This window comes from Ascaphus truei, chromosome 1 (assembly GCF_040206685.1).
Source record: "Ascaphus truei isolate aAscTru1 chromosome 1, aAscTru1.hap1, whole genome shotgun sequence".
Lineage (NCBI taxonomy): Eukaryota > Metazoa > Chordata > Amphibia > Anura > Ascaphidae > Ascaphus > Ascaphus truei.
Window position 1 is genome coordinate 330644171 of NC_134483.1, and position 27127 is coordinate 330671297.

The 27127-nt window shown below is 42.0% G+C and overlaps 1 protein-coding gene across 1 annotated transcript in view; it reads right to left on the bottom strand.

The window, feature by feature from the left end:
- Positions 1-17010, bottom strand: part of LOC142498757 (rod cGMP-specific 3',5'-cyclic phosphodiesterase subunit beta-like) — a 59701-nt gene extending 42691 nt beyond the window's left edge. Inside the window, exons 1-4 of the mRNA XM_075607126.1 lie at positions 16363-17010; positions 12116-12268; positions 2002-2091; positions 1064-1204 (exon numbers count right to left, since the gene is read on the bottom strand). Coding sequence (XP_075463241.1) covers positions 1064-1204; positions 2002-2091; positions 12116-12268; positions 16363-16833 — 855 coding nt within the window. The 5' untranslated portion in view covers positions 16834-17010. The remainder of the gene's footprint in view (positions 1-1063; positions 1205-2001; positions 2092-12115; positions 12269-16362) is intronic.
- Between the last annotated feature and the right edge of the window lie 10117 nt (positions 17011-27127).

Below are 27127 nucleotides of genomic sequence, written 5' to 3' on the forward strand. Positions count from 1 at the left end.
GGCTATACATATCTTTCTCCTACTGTGGAAAGTCCTGTTAAGGGCAGGCGCCAGTAGTAATCATGGGTTTTCCCCCTTCACGCCCTGCCTTGAGTGATAGATGCAGGCCCCTGACTCTGCTGCAGGCATGAGACAGAGGGGAGGTACTGCTGACATCATGAGAGGTGGGGCTGACTCTATTTAGGATCCAGTTCCTGTGAGTGACAGAGTTCAAGTCAGTCTAGTCTAGTCTGTCCTGGGAGTTGGAGGAGAGGAGTAGGTCAAGCTCTCGCCTGGGAGCAGGAGAGAGAGAGAGGACTCTGGCCTATACAGTTGGAGAGTGAGCAGAGCTACGGTGGACCAATGCCTCTCACCCTGATGAGGGGGTGATGGGGAAGATCTATTCCCACCCAGAGGATACCCTCTGAGGTGGGCATTGGGGTATTGAGGCCCCTCACAGACCATCCTGTCAGAGTGCATCTTGGAGGAAAGGAGAGGAGAGAGCATGTACACCTTTGGAGTGCCTTGTGTGCTGCTGCTGCTGTGTGCTGCCAAGGCTGCTGTGTGCGAGCTAGTGACAATAAAGAGACCTTTGCTGATTTTACCAAAGAGACTGTGTGTGATTCTGGAGCATCCACCCTGGGACCAGGGTTATTTCTTTTATACGGTCCTACCCCATATCCCTGGGAAGGTATAGAGGATGGAGGCGCTGCACCACCACTAAAGAATGAGGCAACTACCCCAGAAGCCTGGTCCTGTGTCCCCAATATCATCGCGGGAAGCTCGGGCCCTCCTGTTACCGGCAGGTACGCATCACTCAAGCACGTGTAGCCAGCCCTCACACACCCTAGATATAGCATCTGTGTCTGGGTGGGGGGGAATATGGCTTACATATGTTAGAATTAACACTATTCCTTTTACAGGAGAACCTGGGTTAACATCAAGTTGTTCATTTTTGTGAATACTGTGGTACATTCATGTACCGTTAGGTTAACATCCTGATAAGGAGCCTAGCAGGGCTTGGTGAATCCCCCTTTAAAATATAATATAGACCATGAATGCTCTTCTGTAATTGGTACAGTACCTTTTCTTTTGTCATATCTAGCAGGCCGACTGAATATCTGTCACAGTTTAAATATGCTCTCACTGTGTAGAAGGCCTTGTGGAACTGTCTTTCAATGTCTGTCAGCTCTTCAAACACTTTGTTAGCTGACCACAACAGCACCTAAACAATGAATGTGAAAACAAACAGTTGAATTGTACATTACATGCTTTTAGCAGTTGCTGGATAGCATAATCAATTTCGTTTGTGAGCTACAGTATCACAATGAATTAACAAACCCTGCATGATTGCAAGCAGCTAACCTTCTACTGGATAAATATGAGGGTATTTAAAAGCCTGAGAACAGCCCTAATAATGGAATTACTACCATTATAGATTACACTTTCTCATATATTTCTTTTAAACTCATTACAATGACCACAGAAACTGTTATTCAGTCTGTGAGAAATGTAGATTTTTATCATAGCAATTTTCTTCTGGTAAACAAAAATAGTCCCTTGATATTAGTAGTAACCAAGACTTTATATGTTGCTAATTATTAACTGTAGTACCACATACAGCTCAACCCCGTTACAACGCGAATCCGCTTATAAAGCGATGCAAGCATGGCTCCCAATATTCGTATTTATAAATACTTTACAACACGATTATTGGTGTCTTAAATACTTTATTGTACAATGCATACAATTATACATTATTTCTAACGCGATGTGATTCTTTGGACACCAAGCACAGCGTTATAAGGGGGTTGAGCTGTACTAGTATTTGTTAAACATGCCTTGCTACAAAGAGCTTACATTCTAATGATGATAATATTAATGGCACATGAGCATTGTCTTTGGCATACAAATATCTGTACCCAGATATATTGCTTTCTACCAGCCAACACAGACCGTTGTGTATTATAGAAAACAATACAATGGATTCTTTTGTTTAGAAAAATGAAATGTAAATTTTACCTGGCCTCGGCGAGTCTCGCAGTTATGTAGATAGCTCAGGTGATAAATTTTCAGATTTAAGGAGGCAAAATTCAAATATTTTAAGAATACCTAGAACAGTAAAGGAGTAGTTAAATAAAAGCAGTGTGATTTATAACAGATTCTTAGTTGTTCTGCTAACATACAGTGTTTAACTGGCATCCACAACCATGCTTGGATTAAACTCCTTCTAGTGTGGTTATGATCTCCTCTTAAATCAAACATATACTGTATGTAATACAGTGTTTTATAACCTTTTTTCTATTAAGGAACCCTATAATTATATTGTGAAGTTCTGGGGAACCACAACCCTCTCTAATAGCGCTTCTGTGATCATATACATTGTAAGGTACCTCAATGTTCTTTAATAGTGTGTCTGAGATCAGATGCATTGTCAGGAACTCCAACCCTTTCTAATAGTATGTATGTATGTATGTACAGGTATGTACAGGTATGTATGTATGTATGTCTTTATTTAGATAGTGCCATTAATGTACATAGCCCTTCACAGCAGTAATATATGTGACAATCATATAAATAACAAATAATATAAATAACACATAAAGGGGAGAAGTGCTTCAGACATAAAAGTAACATTTAGGAAAAGGAGTCCCTGCTCCGAAGAGCTTACAGTCTAAATTTATTGGAAGGAAAAACGTACAGAGACAGTAGGAGGGCGTTCTGGTAAGTGCGTCTGCAAGGGGCCAAGGTTAATCTATGAGGTGCTAATTATCAGCCATGGAGCTACTCATATGCTTCCTTAAGCAGCTGTGTTTTGAGGTGGGTCTTAAATGTGGATAAAGAGGGTGCTAGAAGACATCCTTGAGCAGAACGCAAGAGCCGGGATGGTGTATAGTGAGTAATTAGGGCTGAGATGTAAGGAGGAGCAGAAGACTGTAAAGCTTTAAAAATGAGAAGGAGAACTGAGTGTGTGATACAGGATTTGATAGGAAGCCAGGAGAGGGATTTCAGTAGGGGGGACGCTGAGACAGATTTCGGAAATAGTAGAGTGATTCTGTAGGAGAAATCCAAAAATTGGTGAGTATATGGAGCAACTCTGATGCGTTTTGGGCGTATCTTGCCCTTTGTCAAAGAGTACTACTCTTTTTAACTCTGGAATTTAACTCTGGAAGTGCTGTACTCCAATTTTTTCTACCTACATGCTGTGCCCTGCATTCATCTACCGAGGACTACACTACTATTATCTCTTCATGCCGGATGCACGCTTTGGAGCCAAGATCCTCTACAAATCAGTGAGTACTATTTACTCTTGGAGTTCTGTTTCTATGTAGTACAATGCGATCCTAAACTAACACTATACTCTAAGTAGCATCTCCCATAAAGAGTGGTGGTGAACAGGTTAGAAAATCCTTACAGACTATATCGAGGGCCATCTTAACAGCATTATAGGCCCCCAGGAAAAGCAGTGCACTGGGCCTTGCCTACACAACCACTCACAGGAATAAAAATTTCAATTATCGATAAAATAAACTTATATTTATTGGTACCTCCAGACATGCAATGCAGACATGCCAACTCTCCGCTACAAGTCGTAATTTTTCTCCTTCTACCGAGTTAGCGGGAGATTTGAATGTTGAGATGGGTGATCGGAAAATTAGTATTAAATTCTGCTCTGTGCATAGATTAGCATGGGGCCCCTATGCTCGTGGGGCCCCCGGGCAACTGCCCAGCGTGCCCATGCATTAAGACAGCACTGACTATATCTTCCCCCATTAACCATAAATCCAATTTTGGAGTAATAAGGCCACTAATGTGGCATCTACTAAATCATGAGTCACACTTAATGGATTGCTAATTAAATCTACACTAAGAAATTATCATAACTCCTATCAACATACTGTACATTCATAGGACTTTAAGACATATAATCCTGTTTAATCTTCTGTAGCACTGATCCTGGGACTGTTTAGTCTAATTTTCTCTATGAACGTGAGAAAAGAATGTGAGAGAAGAGTCGACTGTGACCCCTAGGCAGCGTGCTTGGGCTACTACTGTAGGTGAATAATAGTACTTCCAACAGTAATGTGGAAGGAGGAAATAGGGCCAGGTTTGAGAGGAAATATGATGAGCTCTGTTTTTGCCATGTTAAGTTTAAGTCAGCGTAGGGCCATCCAGGATGATATAGCCAAGAGACATTCAGAAACTTTAGTCTGTACAGCAGGTGTAAGGTCAGGGGTTCAAAAGTACATTTGTGTGTCATCAGCATAGAGGTGATATTTAAACCCAACAGATGTGATTAGGCCTACCCCACAGAGAGATCGATAGAGGAGGAGGTGTTAGCAAAAGAGATACTGAAAGTACGATGGGAGAGGTAAGAGGAGATCCAGGATAGAACTTTGTTATGAATGCCAAGAGTATGGAGAATGTGAAGGAGAAGAGGGAGGTCAACAGTATCAAATGCTGCAGAGAGGTCGAGTAATATGAGCAGAGTGTAATGACCTCTGTCTTTGGCAGCATGGAGATCATTAGTTATTTTAGTGAGGGCTGTATCAGTGGAGTGACCAGTGCAGAAGCCAGGTTGTAGAGGGTCTAGGAGCGAATAGGTGTTGACAAAATGGAGCAAGTGAGGGAGTACAAGACGTTCAAGGAGTTTAGAGGCAAAAGGCAGGAGGGACACAGGTCAATAGTTAAAATGACAGGTATGGTCAAGCTTGCTGTTTTTGAGTAATGGTATAACTGTTGCATGTTTGAAGGTAGAGGGAAAGGTACCAGAGTAGAGGGAGGAGTAAAAAATGTGCGTGAGCATAGGGATTATAGTAGGAGCAAGAGGTTTTAGGAGATGGGAGGAAATGGGGTCAAGAGTGCAGGTGGTAGAGGGAGAAGGGGAGATCAGCAACGATATATCCTCCTCTGTGACAGTGGAAAAAGAATCGAGGAAGGCCGGAGGAGAGTTAGGAAGAGATGTAGGATTGGAGGAGGATACAGAGGGGATGGCCTGACGTATGGATTCCACCTTTTCCTTGAAATAGTCAGCAAAGTCCTGAGGTGAGATGGAGGAAGTAGAACAGACCGCAGAGGGTGGTCTGAGTACGGAGTCAAAGACAGAGAAGAGTCAGCGTGGATTCGACTTGTGGTTGTTGATTAGTGACGAAAAGTAGGTTTGTTTAGTTTGAGAGAGGGCTGAGGTGAAACAGGATAGCATAAATGTGTAGTGAAGGAAGTCTGTGAGAATTTCCTCTATAGGCGTTCTGAGGAACGAGTGCAGGAACGCAGCATGCGTGTGTGGGAATTTAGCCAGGGTCTGGGGTACAAAGGGCGAGAACAGCATAGTGTGCCTGAGATCAGTTTTATTGAAGGAACCCCAAGCCTCTCTAATAGCGCGTCTGCAATCAGATCCATTTGAAGGAACCCCAACCCTCTTTAAAAGCACGTCTGATATGCATTGTAAATTGTTCTGTATGTGGTACAATTTTCAAATGATCTGAAAATGGAAGGGAACACTTTAGGGATGCGTGGGGACCCGAAGGGTTCAAAGGAACAACTGTTCAAAAACACTGATGTAATATCTCTTTTTAAATGTAGTATACTGTATGGACACCCTTCGCCCCCTTCATCTGTCCTCTTTTGCTTTCTATATCATCTTTTCTTAAATGCATGAATAAAGGGTTAAAGTGCACAAGTACGTATACTAACTATACATAATTAAAACTAAAATGAAATAATTTAGATACACTATCTGACGTGTCTTTTCTGCAATAAGGAGGCAGCCCTCTTGGATTTGTGATGCCATTTATGGCTGCAGAAGGCTGATGTGCATTGAGAGTTATTACCAATTGCTCTCTGACACAACTCAAACTTCTTGCCTGATACACTTCCAGAGAGAAGCCAAATGAACTAGTAATGAATTTCAACGCACTTCTGCTTTCCTGTGTCACACATTCAAATGGACAAGGATTGCTACATACAGTGGTGTGAAAAAGAAAGTACAACCTCTTTCAATTCTATGGTTTTTCATATCAGGACATAATAACAATCATCTGTTCCTTAGCAGGTCTTAAAATTAGGAAAATACAACCTCAGATGAACAACAACATATGACATATTACACTGGGTCATGATTTATTTAACAAAAATAAAGCCAAAATGGAGAAGCTATGCGTGAAAAACTAAGTACACCCTTACTGCTTCCATAGGAATTAAGATGCTAAGTAGCAGACAGGTGCTGCTAATCAAATGCCCTTGATTCATTGATCATCAGCAAGTATGACCACCTCTATAAAAGCCGAAGTTTTAGCAGTTTTCTGGTCTGGAGCATTCAGGTGTGTGTTAACACAATGCCAAGGAGGAAAGACATCAGCAATGATCTTAGAGAAGCAATTGTTGCTGCCCATCAATGTGGGAAGTGTTATACGGCCATTTCCAAACAATTTAAAGTCCATCATTCTACAGTGAGAAAGATTATTCAAAAGTGGAAAACATTCAAGACCGTTGCCAATCTTCCCAGGAGTGGACGTCCAAGCAAATTCACCACAAGGTCAGACCGTGCAATGCTCAGAGAAATTGCAAAAAAAACAAGAGTTACATCTCAGACTTTACAAGCTTCAGTTAGCATGTTAAATGTTAAAGTACTGTACATGACAGTACAATTAGAAAAAGACTGAACAAGTATGGTTTGTTTGGAAGGGTTGCCAGGAGAAAGACTCTGCTCTCTAAAAAGAACATGGCAGCACAGCTTAGGTTTGCAAAGTTGCATCTGAACAAACCACAAGACATCTGGAACAATATCCTTTGGACAGACGAGACCAAAGTGGAGATGTTTGGCCATAATGCACAGCGCCACGTTTGGGCGAAAACCAAACACAGTATATCAGCACAAACACCTCATACCAACTGTCAAGCACGGTGGTGGAGGTGTGATAATTTGGGCTTGTTTTGCAACCACAGGACCTGGGAACCATGCAGTCATTGAGTCAACCATGAACTCCACTGTATACCAAAGTATTCTAGAGTTAAATGTGAGGCCATCTGTCTGACAGCTAAAGCTTGGCCGAAATTTTGTCATGCAACAGGACAATGATCCCAAGCACACCAGCAAATCTACAACAGAATGGCTGAAAAAGAAAAGATTCAAGGTGTTGCAATGGCCCATTCAAAGTCCAGACCTCATCCCGATTGAATTGCTGTGGCTGGACCTTAAGAGAGCTGTGCATAAACAAATGCCCACAAACCTCAATGAACTGAAGCAACGTTGTATAGAAGAGTGGGCCAAAATTCCTCCACAACGATGTGAGAGACTGATAAAGTCATACAGAAAACGATTACTTCAAATTATTGCTGCTAAAGGTGGTTCTACAAGCTATTGAATCATAAGGTGTACTTAGTTTTTCACACATGGCTTCTCCATTTTGGCTTTATTTTTGTTAAATAAATCATGACACAGTGTAATATGTCATGTTTTGTTTTCATCTGAGGTTGTATTTACCTAATTTTAAGACCTGCTAAGGAACAGATGATTATTATTATGTCCTGATATGTAAAACCATAGAATTCAAAGAGGGTGTACTTTCTTTTTCACACCACTGTACATAGTTCCTTAGTACCATATGGAAAATGCAAGAAATGTAATGGGTTCTATTTACCAAAAGCTCTTGACTGCAAAACCAAATGCAACAAATATGTACCAAATTTATCAAAGTAAAATATTCCATTGATATAAAATAATTCTGGTGCAGTTTTTTTTGTTTTTGCACCAGTTTTTCCTCAGCAACTGGAAGACTTTGATACATAACCACAACTGTATTAAACAATGTAACAGTAACTGGTTGGAATGGGCGCACTCACATGATCAGTTATTGAAGCGCCTCGTGTGCTCGAAGATCCGCCCTCAATGGGGAGGCAAAACCAATGTAGAAAAGCATACAAATAGAAAATATTGGCACTTCAAAGGTCTTTGCAAAAACTCAATATGTATTTATTGGTTCAACTCAGAGCTTTGTCAAGATAAAAAAAGTTAACAAACAGTGCCACTTCTATACACATCATGTACGTTCAAACATTACCCAGATGGGATCTACGTGCCTAATTGATGTTCAATTAGTGTAACAAACAACAACTGGCTACGTGATCACAGTGAATAATTTAACCCTGGCGCGTGAGATAAACTAGCATGCTGTAAAGCGTGGTATCATATAACCAAATAGTAGCCATTGTGGTATAATCAGAAATATAGAATATAGAAAATGTGAAAAGGATAAGACAAAAAGTTAAAAACAGATAGAACTCGGACTAGAGGTGCTAACAATACTATTATAAAATGAACCCATGAAATACAAAGCCTTCAAGAATGTCAATAGCATTATGTACTAGGGTATTGAATAAATCTAAAGACATTGGTATACTCGATTCATTACGATGTTACATAGTCACAGGCACAAAATATCAAATTGTTGCATGATTGGCCACACACAGCCCAAAACCGTACTTGTATAGAATGAAACTAATATAACTTGCTGTGTAATAGAAGAACAAACTTGAAAGGTACTGCAGAATCTAAAGCGCAGAAGAATGCATGGCATATCATCCCAAAGATTCAAGTACAGCACTGAACCCCCGTCATCTAACTAAGTAGAATGAACAGTGGATGGATAAAAAACCCAATAATGATTTACATACATATTACATAGAAAAAATATAACTGCGCACAAACTGTGTAATAATAGTAACTTATAGAATACACAGTATTGTGATATTAAATAATCTTAATAATAACAATAAAAATGGCTTTAAAAAGTGCACCCAAAGATTTTTTTAAACCTCCTGTGTTGAGAGAGTCTGCTGCTCGTCACAGTTGATGGCCCGACACCATAGAGATCACATGAAAAGAAAAAAGAGACAGCTCACAACCTCTCATAGTGTATAAATGTATAATTATAATTAAACAATCATTTGTGGTATTATATGCAGGTACAGAAAAAATCAATTAGTTGGGCAGGGCATGTTTTGGGTACATGTTACCACTCAGGTGTCCAAACGATCCACTCCGGGAATAGCAGTTGTCCTTCTGGGCTCCCACTGTAGTCTCCGCGGATGTTCCTGTTTCAGGCTGTCCAGGGCCCCAATGCAGGCACTCGGCACTGGCACACGTCCACACGGCGGTGACATCACAGGGGTGGATATCAGGATACACAGCGGACAATGGAGCAAACTAACCCCAAACTGCTGGTTCTGGGGTAAGATCTCACAAAGCAAAACACAGCACCACGGCGCTACCAGGCGATATGCTGATGTCACTGAGTTGCGCCGCACAAGGTGAACTGACTCGCGCGGGCTCAGCAATGTAAAACAAGCTAAGAGGACAATCTTACAGCAGTATTAGGGGATTAAAGCAATTGGTGCCAATATATCAAAACTCCTACACGTTTTGTCGAACTAGTCAACTTCTTCAGGGAAGAAGCCATGTGGCTCATCAGTTGTCTCAGACAGCACTGTAATAAGTCAAGTTACAGCATGGGCTGTAATAACACATGTATACAACAATATAGATGATGTGTAAGGGATATCACCACAACTCATACAGTATTTACAAGTAGATAAACAAAGAACCATAATGAATATAGCAGCTCTAACAGAATCAATTTGTTTTAAGAGTAAATTGAAAGAAAGCAATTAAATTTGAGGTCTTCATTAAGACCCTGTGGTGACACAGTGTCTAAGTTAAATATCAATTTTGCCTCGGATTAAAGTAAAATATGTTTGAAATCTCCTCTATCGGGGGTTGTTACGCATCAATGATGTACAGTAGTATAGGGATGCAAGTTTGTGTCCTTTGGTCAGAAAGTGAGCTGCCACCAGATTGTCTTTGCCTTCTGCTCACACTACAGGGTTAAATTATTCACTGTGATCACGTAGCCAGTTGCGGTTTGCTAAACTAATTGAACATCATTTAGGCACGTAGATCCCACCTGGGTTTGAATGTACATGGTGTATATAAGTGGCACTGTTTATTAACTTTTTTAATTATATTGTAAGCTCCTCGGGGCAGGGACTCCTCTTCCTAAATGTTACGTTTATGTCTGAAGCACTTATTCACATGACCCGTTATTTGTTATTTATATGATTGTCACGTGTACTATTACTGTGAAGTGCTATGTACATTAATGGCACTATATAAATAAAGACACACAATACAATACAATCGTGATAAAGGTTTGAGTTGCAGACCGAAACATTGAACCACCAACAATAAATACATATTGAGTTTTTGCAAAGACCTTGGAGTGCCGATACTTTCTATCTGGAAGCTTTTCTACTTTAAACAATGTAACAAACAGATTATAAAGTCAAAATATGTTTTTAGTCAAAGAACTAGCTGTGACTAAGGCAGCTATTGAAGATGGAAGGATTTGAAGCCTAAAATACAGTTACACCATATTGTCTGTATTCACACTAACTGCATAGCTTGCACCTAAATAGTTAACTGTAGAAATAGCAGAGAAATTAAAGAAAGTACGCGGTCATAATACAAAGAGCCTATAGAAAAGAATGAGATGGTGAGAGAATGTTGGGGGGGGACAGAATGGGAGATGTTTTAACAAACATACTGATAAGAGCGCAGCTGGAGAAAGACGGTTGAAATTGGGGCAAGCCTATATTTGGCCTGGTCCGGATGTTTGGGGATGAGGTATAAGTATTTTTTATGTATGTATTGAAATCAGAACTAGTGACAATTATGTTTGAAGTGATACCAACAGAAATTGCAGGTCTCTACTCATAACTGAGAATGCCTGTAAAGACGTATATGATGAAGAATGCTTTCTATTGTCTCTGAATAAATATGGAACAAGAACCGTCCGTGGAATTATTGACTGAGGTTGGAAACCTATCTTCAGCTGTTTCCTAAACAAAGTGTCATCAAATGAAATAGACACAGTAGCTAAGAAAAAGCATTACATCACATCAGGACAAGAAATTCTGTGTACGTATATCAATGGTCTATACAAAATACACACACCTCTGATTTATCATCCACTGATACAGTATGTCTATTAAACCAATGTTATAAATGACATCACAGATCAATAATAGCTCTCTCCTAAGTAGAGAAAGTTACATAATTTAATTTTAGATATCCTACAAATAATCACACTAATTTACAAATTCATATATATTTTAAAGTGTGTAGTTAAATGATAGTCTAAGGGGTTTCATCATTAAACTGTGATAGTACCGATCAACTCAATGGGAGTTTCAGCGCGATAGTCTCTCGATATGTACGATATACAGTGGGAGTCTACCTGCTAAAGAGAAACCTGCACATATCACACCAGACTTTGCACTAAACACTACTGTTTAAGACATGCTAGAGACTCAGAATTGACGGAAAGAACTAAAACGATATTTTAAAGTTTCCATTATCAGTAGCTCGAAAACCCACAGGGACTTTTCGACAATGTCTTAATAAATGACATGTATTGTTCAGCAAAGGCTACAACTGCCCCCCTGAAAAGGCAGTGGTGTGCAGAGCTTGTCAAAACTTCACACGGCCAATACATTTAGCATCTTCTTGGAAATCGCTAATGAAATTTAATTTGCGATAATAAAAAGAAAGTGCATTTGTGAAATTTGTTAAAGAAGCTCACCCAGTCAGCTAACCAAATAAAATGAGGGCATTTGTTTGAAAAACTTACCGTGTAACTGATTTACCTTAATATACAATAAATAGCCTCTGTGTATTTTTATTAAAATGTGAACTTTTTTTTTTACAGTGGCTTGTTGTCCACATTGCTCTTTCTTTTGTAACTAACACATTTTCCCCCCAAGTATTACATGTTTTCATTTAGAGGTATAGTCTCATATTAGATGCTACAGTATCACTGTTGTTATATTTATACCATCCCTGACCATTTATGGAGACATGAGAGTAATCAACCTGAAAGAAACAGGGGGCACCACAACCTAGCTAAAGAGAGTATGACCATGGAAAAAAAAAAGTAACAGCTAACAAGACGTAGACGACATTCAGACATATACCAGGGTCAATTGTAGATAGTAGTGTGAAGCGTACAGTACTACAGGTGTGAAAATAGGAATACAGAAATGGGAGATCAATTTTACACTGGAATAAAATAATACTCACATCCTCATCGTAGTTAGTAAAAAATGGGCCATCCGTTTTATTGACTGCCATAATAACAGCAACAACGTCTTTACCGTTCATGATAGGTGTAGCGAGTATATTCTTTGTGGCATATTCTGTGAGGTCATCTGCAAATTTGCTGTATGTTGTGCTCTATTCAACGTAAAAAAAAATATATTTTATATTTAAGAATATAAAATAAAGGATGATTATCAACCACAGTTTAAAGTAGAAAGGCATAAAAAGCACAGTTACATATTTTCCAAAGGTTATTGCCTGCAGATGAATGGATACCATGGAAAATACACCGTAGAGGTGCTATATTTGTGGCTGTATTCAGGGGAATTGAGTTCTGACACTTTTTTTAGGAAGTAACCAGAAACCCCCTATATATTGATTATGACATAAAAGTACTGCCTGGGACGGCGATACTGACTAGGAGGGGATCAATGTTTTTTCTAACACATTTCTATAACATTCAAATATCTATTATAGTTTAGATATAAATGTGTTTTTTGTTTGCTTAGGGTCCCTGCTTCTTCTTTCTACAAAAACCCCACTGGTTGTATGTATATTGAATTGTCAAGTTAAAATGTATTTCATACATCATAATACTGTATACTGTAGGTCTATTTGTATACTGTAGCTTCTCTCAGAGTGTTTATCACTGGCGCAAAGGTTGTATACAATTAGTCTATCAATTTTCACAGTAAGCTTAAAGAAGTTGTAAAATATCTTCCATGACTTATTGGCAAATCACTTCAAATAAAATGAAGTCTTCTGATTTTAAAATATAAAAATCCCTTTATAACAGAAATCAGTGGGACCTACACTACATGTTGCAAATGGCTTTTTCACCGTAAAATTAGCACGCAGAATTTTTGCCTGCATTAGCCAATTTTTGGGGGGTGCATAGAAATGGACTATATTAAGCAGATAGATGTAAATGGTATGTAATAAAAATAATGTCTCTGCGCGTCCGGAAAAAAACAGAAAGTGTTAGAGCAGAATTAAGTTTCTATGTAACAACCAAAAATGTATTTGACATAGCACGCATGTTTAATATATCGGTTAACACAATGTATTATTAGAATTGTGGCCGACACAAAATAATATCACACTAATAATTACTATTTACTAATAATACTGTAGTAATATATATATATATATTTTACATTTAATTCTGTTTTAATTTAAATTGTGACAATCAGCTGCAATTCGTCAAACTAGATTTGAAACAAAAAACTATGGGGCCTATGCAGAGAGCAGCGAATTTTAAAAATGGCGAATTTAGTAAAAAGTAGCTTTTTTGGAGAGTTTTATTCTCCATATGCAGAAAAGTGCGAATTCTGCTATGTTTAACATGGATGCGTGTGGCGAGTTTAAATTGGCGAGATGCGCGCTTCAGAAACGTGTAAAAACAAATTCGCGCCTTTTTTTTCCCATTGCAATGGCCGCGAGCGGCAGCTTCTTGCCAATTTTTTCTGGCGAGGCAAAAAGGAGACAATCGCGCCATTTTATTGGCGCGAACAGCCGCTAGATGCCGTTCGCGGCTCTCTGCATTAGGATATTTTTTAAACTGGCGAGATTGAGGTTCTCGCCAACCGCGAGGCGAGTTTTACAAATAGAAAAGAAAAATTGGCGCGTTTTTCGGAACTCGCCATTTTCTGCTGTTTTCTGCGCGATTTTCTCCAAAAAATGGCGAATTTCGAAATAGCGCTGCTCTCTGCATAGGCCCCTATGTGTCATGTATGAAGTCACACATAACCCACACAGTTTATGATGGTTTGTACGACTTTGTAGCATTAAAATGTCGACGCACAATAAAAATTCTAATATGATCTTAGTACCTGGGTCCCAGAAAGCACAGACCATCAATACATTTCTAGGAACTGGTATACAATTCTGTGGAAAAACATTGCACCAAATATGTCCAAGAAAACAATCCCATGAAGGCAATGAGATTTTTTTCTTTGACACATCTGGTTCAGAGTTGCATCACTTTGCCTTAATACATATGCTTCATAAACAACAAAGCATTTAAAAACTGGGTAATACTGGAGCAAAAGCAGCACTATATATTTATCAAAGAAGAAAATCCCAGGGAGCTATGTATAAATAACAGAAGAACCGCAAGTTAGTGCGTCTCAGCGCCAATCTGTTGTACACGTGTCAGCTTCTTTTTCACACTAAACAATAGGCTAAGGAGCGGTGTTAGAGGCAGAGTTTGGATGTCTCGGGCAACACGTTTCTGCTCTGTAAATGCATCAACATGTCCTGGTGTAAGAAATAAATGCTAATGTCGGACTCCATACAAATACAAAGAAAATGCGCGCCAAATGTAAGAACATGAATAATGATATACTGTAGCAACATACAGTACAATTCCACTAATGATTTTAGGTAAGTACATTTTTTTTTTTTGCAGTGCGTCTATCTACATGGCATGACATGTTTTCAATAGGATGCATTTTTTGTTAGAAATGCAGAGCTCTTTCCGCACTAGTTTTTCAGATGTAGAAGGCTTCAGTGTTCCGTTTTAGTGCATTATGGTCAGATATGCAATGATATTCTGCACCAGCACTGCCACTACATTTCTGTGGAAACTCCACGGTTATTCTGCGTCATACTCTATGTTGTGTTCTCTCTCGATGATGATGATGATGATGATAAAGTCTGCTACATCTCTAAATAGCTCCCAAATATAATTTCTTTTGGCCCCAACAAACAGATTGGGTCCCCATCTTCTCTGTTATTCAAGATCTTTATATTAGTTTCTCCTTTCATATTCAACTTCTTACACATTGCTGCTGAGGAAGCTACATTTGTTAATAATCAGAAATATAATAATAGTGCTCATTAAAATCTGGTACTCTCATACTTTATTAAGTGGATATAACCATGGAGAAATATAACAATGTGTACAGTAGAGGCAACTCTTATTCGAACAAAAACCAGTGGCAATTCCTCAAAAAACCCAGGAAACACCCAGGTACATTCTGAATACATGCCTTAAACTTTCCTTAAACTAGCCCCAGCATTTCTGCATTGATTAATGGCCTATCAGATTAACAGCGGGGGTCCCTGGCAGTCCCATTCAAACTGAATTGGACTGCCAGGGATCCCTGCTGTGTTAATCCTATGGGTCGTTAGTCAATGCAGAAATGCCTTAAACGTGCCTCAAACTAGCCCAGCACATACCCAGAATGTAACCCGGCTAGTTTACGGCAAATGTTAGAATAAACGTTACCTCTACTGTACAATACATTTACAGTACAGTATGTCAAAGGAATGCGCAGGTGGTCCACTTCCAAAACAGAAATCCCGGCGCTGTTTTCGTGTGCGATGCTGTACTCCACGCGGCATGAACGCCGCCAATCGCCCCAGGCACACGCGTTTATCGCGGTTGCTTTGTTTGAATTTCATGGATTGTGTGCAATTAAATGCAATGAAATGAATGAATTGTAATGTGTACAGTACTGTGCTACTGTGTCAATTTCAGGTGTTTAAAAGCCAGAACACTAAAATGCCATTTTCTGCACTCGCCTGCACTCGCGTCTTAAGGCGGTACGGTTGGAAGAAATCACGCGCCATGACATGGGTATTGCAAGGTATGCACCGCGTGAAGTGTTCAAATAACGGCCGCTGCATCTGTATGTAATCCCCTATATCACATCTAGGATAAATGGATTTATCCCACTACTAGAAGGGTATTGAAATCAATACACCTCTGATTACGATTTTGTTTTAAACAAGACAAATTAATAATTTGCTATTTTATTATTATATTAAACACTTTAGTATATGTTAAGAATACATTTTTTTTTAAACAACCACTTACACCATTAACTACATTATGAATTAAAGCCAATGAAAATTCTGACATTTTTATTTTTTTTAAATATTATATGATGCACACAACAAATGTAGATACAATGTAGCAAGTTTTAAAATGAACGTGCGCAGTAATACTGATTTTCATTGTACTGTATCTGACTGTAGACACACTGGGGGTGAATTATGAAACATTTCCATGGAACGAAACGGGTGTAATACTGAGGCCCTCACCCCCCCAAATAACCCAGGTGCACCATCAAGGTATCCCATTATCCCCTACACAGTTTGTGCTGTACCAGTTTTGCACCAGGGCATTTTTAATATATAGCCTAATATTTTTGTTATTGTTTCAGACAAGCAAAACATAGTGAATGTTGATGTCTAATCAGCAGAACAACGTCATTACGTACCTCGTTAACATTCTTGATGTTAATTGTTTTCTTGGTGTGAGCAACATGTCCTACAACTCCTATATCCAAAGGAAACACAATTTCGCTATCGGGTGGGACAAGACAATCTTCCAGTATACTATCTTTGTGGACATTAAATAGTCTTGTAGCCAACTCTGGAGTACCATTTCTTTGCCTATACATAAAAAGACTGCAACGATCTGCATGGATAAGGAAGCTGATTCTCCTTAGAGTCTTGAATACAACCTTCTCCATATTTATACTGTCTTGCATGTCTTTAATGAGTTCAAAGAGAATCTCACTTTCTTCCACTTGAACAAGTTCCCTGTAAGTAGCAAAATCAGTGGGACGATCTTTACGGCCAAACGCAACAGCGATGGTCTCCGGCTTAAGTTTCTTCTCAAAGTATCTTTCTGCGAAAGCAGGGTTGTTTTCCAGAAAACTCTGCACTTCCTCATTTTTAAGACTCATTTTGAAATCCTTAAGTGTGGCTTTGTGCTGGGAAGGTAAAATAAATATTGTAGAAGGATATTATCCCCTTCTGTGTGGCAATGTAGGATAAATTGATTTGCCTGATTAGATCTAGACTGTTTCTCTGGTGATAGCATGAACATGAGTCAACTGTGTATTAATCTTACTGTCATCAGCAAAGTAAATTCTTAATAACGCTGAAGGTGAATCCTTGGGAGGACAGATTTGCTCAAGCACGCAACATCAGGTGACCCAGGCTAAATCTTCAAATCAGCCCCTGTGATTCTCTCTAAATACATAGATGTACACAAGCAGTAGACCTTTAAAAACAATTGGAGTTCATCTGAGCTCTAATTTATAATTCACCAAGATGTATTCAGTAGTTTTTTGGTGTTTTTTTTTTATATTTGTTCAAATGAATACATTAGATTCATCTGTGCCATGCATCTTAAAACAATCTCTTTAGGCTTTAATTAACCACACACTCATATGGTATTATCCCCAGCTAACGTGACAATCTTATTATTCCTATTCTGTTTTCAGCATTCCGGAAAGTAAAACGATCCCAGTCATGGAAGGTTTCTTTATATTGATTTGCACAAAAAACCTCTGTGAATATTATCATTTTACAATCATGATAATCATGGAAGTTTATTTAAATTATGTTACTAAAATATTTAGATAAAAAGTAGATACACAGAACACAATTCAATGTGTACATGCATTTTACTTTAAAAAAATTCTTAAAACTGTTATAGAAATGATAATAAATGGGGTCGATCCACAGATGTCCATTATTTTTGCGCTAATAATGGGTTTTGTCAAAATTTAGAATGGTAGTTATTTTTCTTCATTTTGACGGGTATCCTCTAAGTTAACGAGATCCAAAAATAGCATCCACTCATCTACTGTAAGTAGCAGCGCTATTAACAGGGATTTTCATGTCTCAGAGAAGTGGTTTCCAACACACTGCACATGCGCATTGGTCAAACTTTAAGGTGCGGTTTTAACGCATGCAATAGACACATTGCTCATGGGCATTACCAAAAGCCAATGGAAATCTTGTTATAATATGGAGAAATGTAACATTTTAACAACTTTTTGTATTATTTATAGTGTCCTTCCTTCATTTATTTTAATTGTACATTCATAAAATATAAATATTAATTAATATTGTTGCGGTATGCCTGGATATACATTATTGTACACCTATATGTAATACAGTCATTGTTACATTATATACCATATTAATTCACACAAACATATCACTTCAATCACTAAAAACCATAATATAGTTTATGTTTCAGACATGTATATGATCCATAATATATATCTTTTTATGCCACGTGTAGCTTTTTGTAATGAAAGGTTTAAGTCCTATTCTCATTACATTGCTTTTAGGCTAATCCCAGAAATAACTCCATGATAATCAGGGTCTGGATGTGAGTAAGGGCAGTTTTTGGAAGGTGCTAAATATCGTAGCCTTATTATCATGCGCTAACAGTAACGGAGGTCTGAGGATCTCTGCTGTTAGGAAGCTGCTCGTTATCATATGATTTGCATATAAGCCTATGATCCACTAAAATTTATCGATGCAAATTTGCGGTAACGTGAGAGTATTGTAACACAAATCCCCTTTGGGGATACGAGTGTAGACAGGACTGGTTTCTGGCTACTAGTCTGCCCTTTTTCTGGCAGTAAGCCCTGGTAAGAGCATGCCTGCCAGGACTAATCGTGGGGTTTCCCCACCCCCAGCAGCTTCAGTGAGTCACATGGGAGGCGGTGCGACTAGGCCTATGTGTGTCCAATCAGGGACTCAGACCTGGGTCCTGCTTTTCCTGTACTTAGGGAACAACAAAAAGATGGTAGAGCACTGCTACAAATAGGGCTGGAGGCAGGTAGGAAAAATAAAAATGCTTTATTTGAGATGCATAATAACAGAAGCTAAAGAAAATGTCCTCTAGACATTTATAGTAGAAAATTAATTTATATTATATTATTATCATTGCGGTTTAATTATAGTATGTTGGACTATTGAGATGTACATTCATAGTCTTAGTTTATTATATGTATCCATTTTCCATAATTATAAATTGATTATTATTATTTTTTATATGTCTACATGAATGTTTAATAAGTGATTATTCATGTCCTTATGCATATATGTATATATCTATATGTTTTTTAGGTTTCATCTCAGTGTTAATTATCATTGATATCATTTTTATATATTCATTTAATTAGGTTAGATATACAATTTTCCTTACATTTAAATCATTTATTGAGCACTGAAGGTTGTGAATTTATATTTCATAGATTTGTATATATTTTATAGTTATATATTATATATGATTTGATATATACATTTTCTTTGGGTGTTGTGTTTTTGTCATCTTTGGGTTTTATGTACTTTGTATTATTTGCTTATATACATTGCTATATATATAATTTAATATGGTTTTTCTATTTTTCTGATTTTAATTTTTAATTTGTTGTTTCTTTTTTCTATTATATATTCTGTTTTCACTTCTTTTCATCAATGTATATCATTGGTGATGTTGATTTATAATTTTATCTGCTCTGCATTTGTCTATGTGTCATGTTTGTACATTTCCTTGCTTTGCTGTTCCAATGCAGAGGCGTTTTCCCCCATTGAGGCTTCCGTAGCCCACTACCCGGTCTTTACAACTGCTGACCTGGTTGGTGAGTTGTGAAGCGAATTCACCTCTTCATTGGAGCTGCTATTTAAGGGAGTAAGTTTGGAACGCAGGTCACTCTTTGATAAAGGGCATGCAGGCGTGAAACGCGTTAGAGGAGCTTTTTCTTTAGCTTCTGCTATTATGCATCTCCAATAAAGCATTTTTATTTTTCCTACCTGCCTCCAGCCCTATTTGTAGCAGTGTTCTACCATCTTTTTGTTGTTGCCTATATCCTTCCATCGGATTGATGCACGCCACTTCCGGGATCATCGCAGACCGCAGCATACCGCAATATGTGAGTTTTTTTATGATACTCCAACGGATTGACTTCCTTATGTTTACTGCCTACATAGCGGTATTGTAAGTGCTCTAGCCTTTGGACTGACAGGTTACCACTCAGACCAGGTTCATAGGGTGAGTTATCTCATATGTGAGCCCATTTCTGTTTGTCTGGCTGAGTTAGTTCCCTTTTCATTCAATGGGGTCCTTACATTAGGCTTTATTGTGAGCCATATACCTGTCTACACTTATTATTCAGTGCTGCTTGGACATGTAAGGTCCTGGACTTTAGCTATATTGCTACCATTTATCCGGTCATTAGAAGCGCCAACGCTGGGATTCATTTCTCTTTTCCTGTACTTAAGAAGCTGTACTACCAAAGTTAGTGAGTTGTCTCTACCCTTGAGAGAGACAGGTTCTCACACAGAAGTGCGGATTGGCTGTGCACTTACTGCCTTCTCCCCTTGGGGAGTTAGGAGTGAGACCATACACCTGGCTCTAATAGGGAGTCAGGGAAGAGCAAGGACTGCTGTGGGGGCCCTTTACCCGCCGTGGAGGTCCAGTGAACAACCTGAGGGTGAAGCCCCAAAAACTGCTGTAACCACTGTGTGAGCTGTGTATGCTGATCATCTGCAGTGTGTACAATTAAGTGTGATCCTGTTACAATATACCTTCCTGCCTGAGACTGCAATCTATCAGGGGGAGAGGAAGTAATTCTCCAGCAGGGATTGTCTCCACATCTCTGGGGCCTGCAAGAGATGGAGGCGCTGTCACCGTGAGTACGAATCAGTTACTACCACCGAAGCCTGTTCTGTTCTCCACTACAACAACGTGGGAAACTCAGATCTACTATGAGCCAGCATGTATGCACCACACCGTGTATGTAGCAGTGAACTCTCCCAGAGAGAGGGTGGGGTGTGTGGGGAGGGGGGGGGCGGCATGGGTTTCACTGGTTATAAATATCTATATCTAAAATGGCAATAATGTTACTTTTTACGCACTTCTGAGGATCTGAGGATATACCCCAATGAGCTCTAAGTCAGCCTATTACACAAGTAGCTCAGGCCAAACATGACCTTGGTGAAGATGATGGTTTGAGGGATTAAATGAGTAAAATACTTCCTGGGCTGTGATGCATTTTTATAGACCAACCTATCAATTGTAAAAGGTTATCTTGTGCATAAACATTCGAGACTGCAGAGGTCTCCTCATCAGATGATGCAGATTCTTAGCCAATAGGTTTGTTCCTAACCTGCAAATATAAATCAGAGGGGCTTATTCTGTGCGCTGCGATAGCGCCAATTTGGTTGTTCTACTAGGATATTCAATAGGTACTGTAGCCAGGGTCCCTCAGGTACCCATGTCTGCCGGCTTCTTTCCCCCTTGCGTGTGTGCTGCTGCAGAGGCGAGCGCATTCCCAGGGGCTCCTGGTGGCAGGTGCGGCAGGACACCGCCATGTTTAATGTGTTCGCGCATGTGCGGAGGCTTGCGCGTAAGCAGAGCAGTCGCGGCGGCCATGTTGAGGTTGGCGTGGGAGTTCGTGCCTGTGCAGTGCAATGTACAGAGGTTAGCAAGCAAAGAGGTGGCCATTACATGTGTGCAGGAGCTATTGGAAGTTGTGCATGCTCAGTTAAGAGTAGTGGCAGCCATTACAGCTTCAGACATGCGCAGTAGAGATTGTGCACGCGGCGCTAATAGAGAAGAGGTCCTGAGTGGACTATGATTCCCAGCAGCCTCTGGGGACTGCCCTTTCACCCCTATCATCTGCTGCATTGAAGCCAATAGGGTTTACAGATTCTCCTGCAGCAAAGAAGATACAATGTTGTGTGCAGACAGGGAGTGTCAGTTAGGAGCTGGGACACAGAGAGGGGAGGGTGTGTTTGTGCAGGGAGGAAAGTAGCCTCCTGCACTAGGCCAGAAGTCTCCCCTTAAGCCCCAGCTAGACCCCACTCCCCTTCAGCTTGTGACTGCTTTAGGGAAGGCCCCTTAGGTAGGGACTTTGCCCTGTTAGCAGTCAGTTTAGTCAGTTCAGTCAGTGACACAGCTGCAGTGCTGTGTACTCTGACAAGGAGGGTCAGTGTACAAGGAATCATTCTCTGCGGCTGCAGAGATAAGAGACTTTCCAAAGGTGGATCACTCCATGCGGGAGTCACCCGCCGCCAGGCAGAGTTGCAGGACGTCACAGAGAAGATCGCAGAGCGGCGGATCCTTTGTGAAGAATTTGCAGCCTCAGGTGCTGGAGCACTGTGGCAGGTATCGTATTTATCGTGCACCAACAAACCGGTACATCAGGCGCTGATCCCGCCTATAGGTTCTGGGTCTGTTAAGTGGACTCGTGGGACTCTGGGTACACGGGGTTGGGGAAGGTATAAGGTGTGGGGGTTAAGGCACTGTGAGAAGATGGGTAATTGTGCCTGTGAGTGTCATAGAAGGAAACTGTCACTATTATTATTGCTATGTGTATTGTGTTATGTTTGATTCTGCATATAGTAAACGGTTATACTTATACTCCTGTGTATGTGGTTACTATATGTGGGTCCTGTGTAGGGAACATTCTACATTCCTAGAATCCTACATAGGTGGAGGCGCTGACCGAAGAAACGTTCCAGAGAAGCACCCCAGGTTCCCATCAGCGGAGGCTCAGGCCTCCTGTGAACCTGCAGGTATACGCACCACACCTGCTAACATATAGGTTCCCCCTCACATACACCCTATATGCGATTGGGTGGGGGAATACCCGTTACATTTGGAGGCGCTGCTGAAAGCAGACCTGGAGTGCCCTATTTTATTTTTGTGTCAAATTGTCCACCATGTTCATACCCTCAATCCATGAGGTCCATACTTGGGCCTACTAGTGCAAAGTACTGCCTAGTCATGTGGTGGTAGTAGGGAACGTTCCCAGTCATGTGGACGGGATTTAAGTTTGGGAGGCCCTAAAGAAACTCCTGGGCCTAGACCAAGGGTGGAAGCAGATGGAGCAAAGGTTTGACATCACAGCCCAGTGGAGTAGCCTATGGATAGCGGCGGGTCAGGAATTATGCAGGGAAAATGGCCCTTGGACTTTATCAGCCCCAGGTGCCCCACCAGAAGGCTATCCCCTTGTATATGCAGAAATCCATAGCGTAGTTAAAGGGACTGTGCACAAAATGGAGGTTTTCTCATCAGGGAATGCCAAAAGTGAGTCACACCAAAAATGACATCTCCCGCTAAATCAGGAGAGCGCACGTGCTGCTGACTACCAGCCTGCACAGAAAAGTGTTGCAACAACCTGTCCGGGTTTGGCGCGAAAATCAGAGCCCCTCCTGCGATGTGAGTCAGAAACACCCCTTGAAGGAGTGTGCCGCCCCTCCTTTAAAATCCACCAGGGGGAGTGAGCACAGTGAACTGTCAGTAGCAACGGCTGTTCCCCATAAGAAAGATACAGGATGCAGCAAACCACAACCCCAGCTACCAGGGGCATGGCGAGCGAGGAAAGTAAGTCACCCATTTCTTTTGTGGCCATGTCTGCATAAAGTGAGGACAGGCGATATGGACTTTGCCTATTACTCATTGCCTAAAGGGTTCCTAGAAGTATCCACTGACGGGATCACCAGCTTGAGGTGCTCGGGCCCTGATTGTGTACTGCTGCGGCCGAGTTTATTCGAGCATTTGCCCGTTCTCGGCCGCAGCAGTAACCTGGCGCGCGCCGGAGGGTGCCGGGCGCGCGCCGAAGCAGCGGAAGAGCGCCCTCCTATCGGGGCGCTCTCCCTCCCGCTGCCGGGTCCGCCGGGTCCCCCGGAACCCCCTGCCGCCGTCCCCCACATCGCGGGACACCAGGGCTCCCTCGGGGAGCCCTGGACGCGCGTGCAGGGGGCGCAGGCACCCGATGACGCGTGACCGCGCATCGGTGATGCGCGGCACGCTGAGGGAGTGCGGCTAGCATGCCGGGGCATCCCCCGGCTTGCGGTGCTAGCCGTGCTCGGATAAAACGTGTCGGTAGTGTATTCCTGGGAAAATAATTTGTTTGGGGAGCTATTTTCTTTGTGAATGGAGCAAACCATGTTGTGCCTAGCCCTTTTCTGCCTACGCTTGAGGAGTACCAAGCCCCGATGACAGAGACGGCTCCAGATCCGGTTCCAGACTCGGTTCCACAATCAGAACCCCAGATGATGGAACCACAGATGACGGAACCACAGATGACGGAATCAACGAAGGGTAAGGTGACTGACCAGGGAGAATGGGGATCGCTACCACTGGTACTGCCAGAGCAGGACTGCTTCATGCCGATTGCCACCAGTGAATGCGAGGCGCCCCGACGCTGTTCCCCTGCGGAGGTGTCCCTACCCCCCTCCTTGTCTACTGATGACAGCAGCGAATGATCAGTGGTGATGCGCCTACCGGTGGGCCACTACAGAGGTGCGGCAGAGGCAGAGCGGCTTACCTGTGACTTGGGCCCGCTGCACATCGACATCCCTCGGCAGCAAGCGCTGGTGCGGCCGGAGCCGCGGAAGAGTCCCACAGCCGTGGCGACTCCCAGTGTGTCGGAGGGACATCCGGAGACGGAACCGGAGGAAGAGGAACCCATCGAAAGCCAGCGGAGTGGTGAGGAACCTCCTTACTCCCCACAGGCTCCGATGGAGGCAGCCGTGGAAAAGGCCCCAACTAAGGCTCATGACCTGAGTGTGAGCCCGTGCGCTCCATCCCAAATGGTCCCAGGAATGGGATCCAACACTCCTGAGTTTCCAGAAAGTGAGTGGGCTGCCCCAGAAGTGCCGGGCACAGGTCCCAAGACCGATGAGGTGGTAACAGTCAGCGTTCCTGATGACCTGCTGGCCACCGTGAATCAATGCAGTGGTAAGGTATCAACCCTTTACCCCTTGCAGGATGTAACAGAGACTTTGAGTACGGAGACTTTGCTAATTGCTCGCTTCCAGTGGAAGCCTCCCAAGTGCTTAGGGACAAGGACTGTGTTGTGAATGCCCCATTGAAACTTGCCTCTCTTAAGCACAAAAAGGAGCGTTCCATTCACCATGTGGTGGACCGCGGAAAAGGTCACGACCTCCTGGCTTACTGCATCCATGCCGCGGATGGCCGGGTAAAGGTCTGGCCAAGAGACACTGTGCTATTCTTTCCATCAGGGGGAGGAAGTAGCTTGGAACCAGAGACTGTAGCACATGACAATAATCTCAAAGAGTCTACAGTGACTCCAGTGTCGGTAACGGAGACTACCCAGGCGGAGGCTCACAAAAGTCAAAGTGAGGTACCCCCACATTATCAGTTAGGGGCACCCCACAATTGGTCTCAGCAAACAGTTAACACTCAGCTGGCCTCGGGTATAACTGTTGTGATTAAGTTATGCACTGTTGACTTTAAAGCACCTGTGATAAGTTGTATATACTATGCACTGCATTTTCATTATATAACTTTATTGTGCTGTGTGACGCTGTCCTCCAAGCGGGGACGTTGGTATTTCCACCAGGGGGAGATTGTAGCCTAGGTCCCTCAGGTCCCCTGTCTGCCGGCTTCTTTCCCCCTTGCGTGTGTGCTGCTGCGGGGGCGAGCGAGTTCCCGGGGGCTCCTGGTGGCAGCTGTGGCAGGATGCCGTCATGTTTAATGTGTTCGCGCATGTGCGGAGGCTTGCGCGTAAGCAGAGCAGTCGCGGCGGCCATGTTGAGGTTGGCGTGGGAGTTCGCGCCTGTGCAGTGCAATGTACAGAGGTTGACAAGCATAGAGGTGGCCATTACATGTGTGCAGGAGCTATTGGAAGTTGTGCATGCTCAGTTAAGAGTAGTGGCAGCCATTACAGCTTCAGACATGCGCAGTAGAGATCGCGCATGCGGCGCTAATAGAGAAGAGGTACTGAGTGGACTACGATTCCCAGCAGCCTCTGGGGACTGCCCTTTCACCCCTATCACCTGCTGCATTGAAGCCAATAGGGTTTACAGATTCTCCTGCAGCAAAGAAGATACAATGTTGTGTGCAGACAGGGAGTGTCAGTTAGGAGCTGGGACACAGAGAGGGGAGGGTGTGTTTGTGCAGGGAGGAAAGTAGCCTCCTGCACTAGGCCAGAAGTCTCCCCTTAAGCCCCAGCTAGACCCCACTCACCTTCAGCTTGTGACTGCTTTAGGGAAGGCCCCTTAGGTAGGGACTTTGCCCTGTTAGCAGTCAGTTTAGTCAGTTCAGTCAGTGACACAGCTGCAGTGCTGTGTGCTCTGACAAGAAGGGTCAGTGAACAAGGAATCATTCTCTGCGGCTGCAGAGATAAGAGACTTTCCAAAGGTGGATCACTCCATGCGGGAGTCACCCGCCGCCAGGCACAGTTGCAGGACGTCACAGAGGAGATCGCAGAGCAGCGGATCCTTTGTGAAGAATCTGCAGCCTCAGGTGCTGGAGCACTGGGGCAGGTATCGTATTTATCGTGCACCAACAAACCGGTACATCAGGCGCTGATCCTGCCTATAGGTTCTGGGTCTGTTAAGTGGACTCGTGGGACTCTGGGTACACGGGGTTGGGGAAGGTATAAGATGTGGGGGTTAAGGCACTGTGAGGAGATGGGTAGTTGTGCCTATGAGTGTCATAGGACACTGTCACTATTATTATTGCTATGTGTATTGTGTTATGTTTGATTCTGCATATAGTAAACGGTTATACTTATACTCCTGTGTATGTGGTTACTATATGTGGATCCTGTGTAGGGAACATTCTACATTCCTAGAATCCTACATAGGTGGAGGCGCTGACCGAAGAAACGTTCCAGAGAAGCACCCCAGGTTCCCATCAGCGGAGGCTCAGGCCTCCTGTGAACATGCAGGTATACGCACCACACCTGCTAACATATAGGTTCCCCCTCACATACACTCTATATGTGATTGGGTGGGGGAATACCCGTTACAGTACGTTGAAAGAAGTTTGGTAGTTAGGTGTTTTAACCCTTAGCCTTCATAGCCACTATAGCTACTAAGGGGTTAATACAACAATATTGGTTTCTTTTTCAACTATTCCAGGGCTTACACTTTGAATTTCCATATTGTTAAAGTAATGCACAATCCCAAAGTGGCCCAGTTCGCCACCCTGGACCAGCTGGAAAATAAAAATAGATAATTTTCTTAGTCAAAAAAACGTATTCGGAGTATTTGGAATAGGAGGTTGAGATAATTGTACCTGAAGCAGGAAGTAACTTTCAATGCACAGTAGCTTTGGCTGAAATGTCACTAAGTTGCTATCGGGTCTGCTTCAGGCATCTCTTCCCCCTATAAAGAATACAGAGAAGATAGCTGACTCTTCAGAGTATATATAGAATATGGGCCTAAGTTTCCTATTTGTATGCAATTTTCATG